The following is an 8,375-nucleotide window of genomic DNA, read 5'->3' on the forward strand; positions in this document are numbered from 1 at the left end:
CCCGCCCTGCTCTGTGGCCTGGACTGAAGGTGGGTCCCTCCTGCCAGGGCAGGGCCTGACACAGCTCTTCTGTTCCAATAAAGAGATGGAGCTGTCACCCCAGTGTCTGGCTGGTACCACCAGCAAAGCCCACACAGCACCAGCCCTGGCTGAGCTCCATGTCCAGGAGCAGGCAGGGCTGACCACGGTGTGGGCAGGCAGGAGCCAGGCAGGGGCTGCTGTGACCAGCGGCAGGGCCCCGAGGGGCTGGGGGAGTCTGTGTTGAGTGTCCCTGGGCTGAGGGCACATTTCCTTCAGTGGCATCACCTGGGCCTGGACCTCCTCCAGTGCCATGCCCAGGAAAAGAGGGAACCATCAAGAGCATCTCCTGGGACAGAACATGACCAGCAATGTCAGCAGGCAAAACCAAGGTTTTGTTTAGCAATGACCCTTTGATGAAGTCAAATATTTACAATCAGTCCCGTACAGTTTGGAGTACAGATGGGAGTACACTCGGGGGGTACAGCCAAGGCCATGAGGTCACAGCAGTCTCTGGGGTGACAGCAGGCTGAGGTGACAGCAGGCTCTGAGGTCACAGAGGTCCCAGAGCCCCGTGGTTGCACAGCACCACAAGGACCGAGCAGTCAGTCCTTGACCACGACTGTTGTGGCAGCAGCGGCGGCGGCAGCAGCGGTGCTGACATTGGGACAGCAGTGTCAGGACAGTGGTGGCAGCAAGAGCTGCAGGACTGGCAGTGGACAAGGCACCATGGCCTTTGCTCTGCACCTCTTCCTCCTGCTCCTCCTGGCAGTGGCCCTGCCTGACAGGGCTGCCCAGGCTGCTCCGTGGCGAGCAAGGCGAGCAGGTGAGCCCAGGGCCTGGCTTCCCTTTCCTGAGACAGCACTTCCTTCTCCCTGGGAAGCGTTGGGGATGGTTTTCCCCAGGGCTTCAGGGAGGGTTTCCTCTATGGATGGGAGAGAGTCCCCAGGGGCCCTGGGCTGGTCCCGCTGCCCCACCAGGGATGTTGCATGGGGCCTGCAAAGAGGGTGGAGAGTGTTCAGAGCCAGCCCAGAGCTCTCCAGGCCCCTCTGCAACTTTGGCCATGTCCATTGACATCTGGCTCCCACGGCCTTTCCCAACCCCCTTGCAGTGCCCAGTTCCCTAAGGCAGAAGGGGGTCCCAGCACACCATGGAATGGTTCTGATCTGTGCTCCCTTCTAGATGAGGGTGGTAGGAAGGCTCCTCCAGCAGCTTGGCTTCATGAAGATTTTCTGCCTCTGGAGCCCCATGCAGGTATGTTCTCACTGTCCCAACAAGAAATAATCATTGACAACCTGTCACGAACCAGGTGACAGAAGCTTCTGTGGCTGTTGAGTTACAGGTGTGTCTGCATCAAGGACATTTCAAGCTCCTTTTCTGGTTGCTGCACGCAAGCCCAGCTCCCATCACGGGGGTGAGTGGTGTGTCCTTGCAGATCCCACAGGCTTGAGCCCTGGTTCTGTGGGATCCATTCATCTGAAATGGAAATACTTTTTGTTAAGGTTCTCTGAGAGGGAGGAATAAACCCACAGAAGACAAGATGCTGAGTGAACTGGATAGACGCTATGGTGGGTCCATGTCCTTCAGCCTTCTCCTGAGACTCAGCAGCCGGGGGCTTTCTCTGCACATCTGGACATGCCGTGCCTGGCACAGTGGGAAGGGATCCATGGCAGCCTTGCTGCCCCGCTGCTGCTTTCTTGGCCTGCAGGGCTGTTTCCCAGCCTGGCCTGGCTACAGCTTCTCCCCAGCCTCTGCAGGAAGGCATTTGGCATCAGCTGACAGGGAGCCCAAACTGCAGCACAGGCCATGCAGAGCCAGAGATCCCTTGCAATTTCCCAGTCTTGGGGTAGATGTGGAATGGCAGCTCTTTGGAGGAGGGAAGGCCCTGTCCTGGCTCCGAAGTTTTGATGTCTTCCTGAACCTTATTCATGACTTGGACAAGTATTGCCTTTTGAAGATGCCACCTTCCTGTTGGGGAACAGCCCCACCTGATCCAGCTGTGGCTCTTCTTTTCTCCAGAGATGAACCCTAAGGCTGTGCTGAAGGCAGCGTTTCCCGGAGGAAGCAGTGGCTCATGGGCAGCCTCTGCTGCAGGAAGGGAGGCCATGCCAGGCACAGTCCCAGGAGGTAATTGCTGTGCCTCTGGGCCTGAGCCCTGCTGAGGCTTGAGCTGCCATCTCTGTTGCTTGGCTTTGTGAGCACAGTGCAGAGGAATTATCCTGAGCAGGCTCAGGGCACTCGGCTACTGAGCAGTTCTGCTGAAGTCCCTCCATGGGAGACACATCCCAAAACCTGGCAGCGGCTGCAAGGAATGCCCATGGTGGGGAAAGGGCTGAGGGGAGGGTAAAGCTCCAGTGTGCCCTGAGAGGGCCTGGCTCTGTCCCCTTGGGCTGGGGGAGCTGTCCCAGCTGAAGGACGGAGGGCAGGAGAGAGGGCAGGACGGAGGTAGGGATGTCTGTGGCACTGAATGCTGCAGTTTGGCCCAGGGCTTAATGGTTTCCTCTGTGGCAGGGAGAGCCCCTGGGCCCTGGGCTGGTGCCGCTGCCCCACCAGGGATATTGCACAGGGCCTGCAAAGAAGGTGGAGAGTGTCCAGAGCCAGCCCAGAGCTCCCCAGGCCCCTCTGCAGCTTTGGCCATGTCCACTGACATCTGGCTCCCTTGGCCATCCCCCGACCCCCTTGCAGTGCCCAGTTTCCTAATGCAGAAGGGGGTCCCAGCACACCATGGAATGGTTCTGATCTGTGCTCCCTTCCAGATGAGGGTGGTAGGAAGGCTCCTCCAGCAGCTTGGCTGCATGAAGATTTTAAGCCTCTGGAGCCCCATGCAGGTATGTTCTCACTGTCCCAACAAGAAATAATCATTGACAACCAGTCACAAACCAGGTGACAGAAGCTTCTGTGGCTGTTGAGTTACAGGTGTGTCTGCATCAAGGACATTTCAAGCTCCTTTTCTGGTTGCTGCACGCAAGCCCAGCTCCCATCACAGGGGTGAGTGGTGTGTCCCTGCTGATCCCACAGGCTGAGCCCTGGTTCTATGGGATCCATACATCTGAAATGGAAATACTTTCTGTTAAGGTTCTCCGAGAGGGAGGAACAAACCTACAGAGGATAGTAAGTCGCTGGAGACATCCAAACACATGGATAAGATGTTGAGTGAACTGGAGAGACGCCATAGTGAGTCCATGTCCCTCAGCCTTCTCCTGTGACTCAGCAGCCGGGGGCTTTCTCTGCACATCTGGACATGCTATGGCTGGCACAGCAGGAAGGGATCCATGTCAGCCTCGCTGTCCCACTGCTGCTTTCACGGCCTACAGGGCTGTTTCCCAGCCTGGCCTGGCTGCAGCTTCTCCCCAGTCCCTGCAGGAAGGCATTTGGCATCAGCTGACAGGGAGCCCAAACTGCAGCATGGGCCATGCACACCCTGAGATCCCTTGCAATTTCCTGGTCTTGGGCTAGATCAGGTGTAGGGGCTGTTTGGAGGAGGGAGGGCCCTGGCCAGCCCAAATAACCTGGCCTTTCTCCTGATCCTTAACCATGACTTTAACAAATATTGCCACTTGAACATGCCACCTCCTCAATGGGGAATGGTTCTATCTGATCGAGCTGTGGCTCTTCCTTCCTCCAGAGATGAACCCAAAGGCTGTGCTGAAGGTGCCATTTCCCGGAGGAAGCAGTGGCTCATGGGCAGCCTCTGCTGCAGGAAGGGAGGCCATGCCAGGCACAGTCCCAGGAGGTAATTGCTGTGCCTCTGGGCCTGAGCCCTGCTGAGGCTTGAGATGTAAATCTCTGCTCCTTGGCAGTGCCTGCCTTTCAGGGATTTTGCACAGAGCATGGAAAAGGTGTTGAGAATGTCCAGAGCCAGTCCAGAGCTTTCCTCAGGCCTCTCTGCAGCTTTGGCCATGTCCATTGACATCTGGCTCCCACGGCCTTACGTGACCTCCTTGCAGTGCCCAGTTCCCTAAGGCAGAAAGGGATCCCAGCACACCATGGAATGGTTCTGATCTGTTCTCCCTTCTAGACTGGGATCGTGACATGGAGCATCTGGAAGTGCTGGTAAATGGCGGTTTGAAGACCTTGCCAGATGCTGGAGGCAAGTTCTCAATGTCCCTTTCCGCACAGAACAATCCGTGTCAAGGTGGCAAAAGCTCACTCATGTGCCATTTCCCTCAAGAGTCTGAAGGTTGACGGATTCTGGAAACCTTGCCCTGCTCCCTTCTGGAGCCCTGAGTGATCCCACAGCATTGCTGTCAGTGGGAGGAAGGAGCATTTAGCTGTCAATCCTCTTCCTGTGTGTAATGCCAGTGTCTCCTTCCGTGTGCTCTGTACAGCCACGGAGAAGAGCAGAGAGGGAAGGGCTGGGCTCAGGGCTGTGCCCTGGGGCTCTGCCTTGTGTGGCTCCTTTCTGGCCCCAGGGAACCTGAGATGCTCCTGCTCCAGCTGCCAAGCCCTGGCCCTGCTTGAGGCTCAGTTCAGAGCTGCTGGCAGCTCCAGGGAGTCCTTTCTCCCCTGACTGCCGTGCAAGGGGCTCCTTCCATCCCACTGTGGGCCCACTGCAGGCACGTGGTCCCCCTGCCCTTGCTACTGAGTTGAAAGCAGAGATGAGGAAGTGCCTTGGAGGGCAGCAGTCACCTGGGTGTACTCACTGCCACTCCAGCCTGAAGAAGAATCTTCAGCAGTGTCACGGGAGTTGTTCTGTCCTGACTTTCTTTGCAGATGAACCTGATGATGAAGATGATCCGGATTCCCAATCCATATCAGTTACTGAGCCTGATGATGAGGAAGATTATGAGGGTAGGTCAAGGCCTTTCCCCCTGGGAGAGCCGCCAGCTCAGAGCCCAAGGGTCGGCCACGGTGGCATCTCTGCAGGTGCCAGGACAGAGCCGTGCATGGTTGTGCCCTCACCCTGCGTGATCCTCTCACTGCTCCTGTGGCTCAGTGCTGCCTGTGCAGATCAGCAGACATGACTGAAGCTTCTGTGGCTGTTGAGTTATAGGTGTGTCTGCAGGGAGGACTTTCCCAGCTCCTGCGATAAATTCTGCCAGCAAGCCCAGCTCCCATCGCTGGGGTGTGTGGTGCCTCCCTGCTGATCCCACAGGCTGACCACAGGTTCTGTGGGATCCATTCCTGAGAAATGCAAATACTTTATATAATGGTCCCCTGAGAAAGAAGGACAAACCTATAGGAGATACTAATGTAGCAATGGGGGAACTCAAATACCTGGACATAGTCCTGAATGATCTGGAGGGACGCCATGGTGGGTCCATGTCCCTCAGCCTCCTCCTGACACTCAGCAGCCAGGGGCTTTCTCTGCACATCTGGACACGCCGTGCCCGGTACAGCAGGAAGGGATCCATGGCAGCCTTGCTGCCCCACTGCTGCTTTCATGGCCTACAGGGCTGTTTCCCAGCCTGGCCTGGCTGCAGCTTCTCCCCAGCCTCTGCAGGAAAGCATTTGGCATCAGGTGACAGGGAACCCAAACTGCACCATGGGGCACGCACACCTTGAGATCCCCTGAAAATTTCCAGTCTCAGGCTAGTTCAGGTTTAGGGTCTGTTTGGAAGAGGGGTGGCCCTGGAGCATTTCCAAAACCGTGGGCATTTTCCTGATCCTTATCCATGTCTTTGACAAGTATTGCCTGGAGAAGACCAGCACAGCACAGAGAAATTGTGCCATTCGAGCTCAGGGGGTTGAGCAGTCTTGTGCCAAGGGGTGGCAAGGTGCCTGCAGGCCCCAGCTCTGGGGGAAACAGAGAACGTCCTGGCTGTATCCAGCGTGCTGCCAGCTCAGCAGTGGAGCACAGCAAAGGCTCACGCTGCCCATTGCTCCCACAGATGCAGCTGGCACCACAGCACATGCTCAGAAGATCTGGGAGAGCATGAGAAGAGTTTTCTACCAGGGAACAGATGGTTTGATTAAGTTAATGGCCATTGTGGCTGGTGGAGCAGTTTTCCTGATGATGTGCTGTGCCGGAATCTGGTATTGCTGGAAGGGAAAACGGTGAGTGTTTTGCGATCTCAGCCTCAAACAGCTTCTTGAAAGGCTGCTCATAGTCAGGAAACATTCCCAGTGAGGCTGCTGTGCACTTGTGGGTAGGCCTTGGTTGCCCAAATAACTCTGCTGAGAGTTCTGCTGCTGCCCAGGCCTTTCATTGGCCTCTTAATTGCTGGGCCTTGTCCTGGGGAGCCCGCTGGGGCTGCAGCCAGTGCTGGCTCCCACTGAGGCTGCCTGGCCAAGAGCAGCCCCAGGAGCAGTGGGCAGAGGCAAAGCAAGGTGGGCAGGAGAAAGAGCAGGGACGAGATTGCCCTTGAAAGGCAGAGGTGCTCTGGGGCCCGCTCCCGGCCAGGGACCCTGCCCAGAGCCATCCCCTGCTCGCTGGGGCCTTGAGGGGCAGCTGTCCAGCTGGGCCAAGCTGTGCCAGCAGCTCCAGCGGTGCTGGGGAGCCTTGGCCGCTCTGGGCCCTGCTGTTCAGGAGGGTCCCTGAGTGCCAGCAGTAGCTGGGGGCCTCAGCCACCTCCTCTCTCCACAGGAGCACCTCTGCAGCTTCAGAAGAGCAGCCAAAGATTCCAGTGTCTGAGAAGCTGACCTGTTATCCTCGCTCTCCACATCTCTCCCTATCTGCTGTGCTGCAGCTGCAACCCCGTCTTGAGGGCATCCCAAGACCCACACCTCCCAAGCGAGACCCTCTGCCCCTGAGCCCCCTGGCCCTGTTCCCTGGCCAGGACTGAAATTGGGCAGCCCCTGTCCACCAGAGTGTTGCTGCCTGTTAGTTTACCTTCATTAAGTATGTTTGTTCACCTTCATTGAGTTTAGAGTTGGTTTGCCCCAGTTACTCCCCACTATCCCGATATAGTTTGTTCCCAGTTGCCTGTCATTGTAAACCTCTCCCCTCTTTCCAGATTGTTCCCCATCCATCACTTTGGTCCTACCCCCAAGCCCTATCAATCTATGTACACCACACCTTTTGTTCTGGTTCCTTCCCTGCTCATCATCCCTTACTCGATGCCCTATTGGTTGTATAGCTATCCTACCTCCCCCAAGTCCCTACCATTGGATTTGTGTATTGTAACCCCTTCCCACAACACCTCCCCTGCTGCAATATTATTGGTTGTTGTATGAGCCGCCCACGGGCTTTAAAACCTGGCGCACAGAGGTGCCCAGGGGCTCGGCTCGGACTTTCTCCTCGAGATCCCAGCCCCGTCCCTCATCGCCTTCTCCCTGCACCTGCTGGAATAAACTTGTTCCTGGGAAATTGGAGGACTCCGAGCACTCTCTCTCCCTTTACTTCACCTCGTGTCTCCCTGCATACTATAGAGCCCAAGCCCAAAGGAGCTCTAGAGGTTCCAGGTCGAGCCACATAGTGCTCACCTGGTTCCCCACTCCTGCCGCCGACGCTTGGCACAAGCTAGCCGGGGTGTGAAGGGCCGAGCAGGCAGCGACACCAGAGCAGGGGTTGGCCCATGTTTTTTGTTCAAATAAAGAGATGGAGCTGTCACCCCAGTGTCTGGCTGGTACCACCAGCAAAGCCCACATGGCACCAGCCTTGGCTGAGCTCCATGTCCAGGAGCAGGCAGGGCTGACCATGGTGTGGGCAGGCAGGAGCCAGGCAGGGGCTGCCGTGACCAGCGGTGGGGCCCCGAGGCGCTGGGGGAACCCGTGCTGAGCATCCCTGGGCTGTGAGGGCACATTTCCTTCAGTGGCATCACCTGGGCCTGCACCTCATGAGGCACACAGGGAAAATTTGGGCTCTCTCCTAAGGTGTGCAGGGATTCCCCAGGAGGAGTGCAGTGGGGTTAAACTGAGAGGGTTTTTTACTCTTCTCAGCACAGCAAAGGGGACAGTCTTGGCCGAGGTTTTGCAGAGCTGGGAGGAAGCCTCTTGTGAGCCCTTGGGCCCGGCCTGTGGGCACAGCGGGCAGGTGGAGCCCATCCCTTGAGGCCAGTCCGGGCTGCTCGGGCCAGGCTGGGCCGGGTGAGCCGGGCCATTCTCTGGGGCACAGGAGGCACCCAGGGCTATAACTGGGGCCGTGGCTTTTCAGCTTGAAGGGAGGCTGGCTCTGTTGGTTCAGAGGGCACAGCTTAGATCCCAGTTACCTTTGTAAACCTGCTGGGGAAGTGTTGAGGGCAGAGAGTTCCTACCCTTCTCACTGGGAAGCTGGGCTGATGCTGTGGGGTTTTTTAATTTTTTGGCCTCTAAATTTGTGTCCTGGCAGAGGATTAAGTTTGCTTGCTCTCAGTAAGCCCCTTTTCTTCTTGGTGCTGTTGTAAATGAAATTAAAATCAGACAACAAGATCTATTGAGTTAACAGCAATTAAATAACAAGGGAAAAAATTATACAACTTAGTGAATTGAATACAAGG

The 8,375-nt window shown here is 56.7% G+C and overlaps 1 protein-coding gene across 2 annotated transcripts; it reads left to right on the forward strand.

The window, feature by feature from the left end:
- The first annotated feature begins 623 nt into the window (after positions 1 to 623).
- On the forward strand, positions 624 to 7,267 carry LOC147645607 (uncharacterized). Of its 2 annotated transcripts, XM_086874417.1 has the most exons (13): positions 624 to 844; positions 1,201 to 1,272; positions 1,361 to 1,432; positions 1,521 to 1,586; positions 2,038 to 2,145; positions 2,775 to 2,846; positions 2,935 to 3,006; positions 3,094 to 3,192; positions 3,644 to 3,751; positions 4,037 to 4,108; positions 4,732 to 4,809; positions 5,850 to 6,015; positions 6,545 to 7,267. In XM_086874417.1, exons 1-13 carry the CDS (start codon positions 748 to 750, stop codon positions 6,741 to 6,743), a joined length of 1,281 nt encoding a protein of 426 aa, XP_086730543.1. In that variant the 5' UTR covers positions 624 to 747; the 3' UTR covers positions 6,744 to 7,267. The 2 variants fall into 2 exon arrangements, with proteins under 2 accessions (XP_086730543.1, XP_086730545.1); XM_086874419.1 differs by lacking the exon at positions 3,644 to 3,751 and having other exon boundaries at positions 626 to 844.
- Positions 7,268 to 8,375: the final 1,108 nt, after the last annotated feature.

The sequence above is a fragment of the Cyanistes caeruleus genome, unplaced genomic scaffold, assembly GCF_971803275.1.
Source record: "Cyanistes caeruleus unplaced genomic scaffold, bCyaCae1.hap1.1 HAP1_SCAFFOLD_213, whole genome shotgun sequence".
Taxonomy (NCBI): Eukaryota; Metazoa; Chordata; class Aves; order Passeriformes; family Paridae; genus Cyanistes; species Cyanistes caeruleus.

Coding starts and splice junctions, on each gene's coding strand:
- LOC147645607 (XM_086874417.1), top strand. CDS start 748: ATGGCCTTTGCTCTGCACCTCTTCCTCCTGCTCCTCCTGGCAGTGGCC. Junction 845..1,200: donor GTGGCGAGCAAGGCGAGCAG/GTGAGCCCAGGG, acceptor GCTCCCTTCTAG/ATGAGGGTGGTAGGAAGGCT. Junction 1,433..1,520: donor GCCCAGCTCCCATCACGGGG/GTGAGTGGTGTG, acceptor CTTTTTGTTAAG/GTTCTCTGAGAGGGAGGAAT.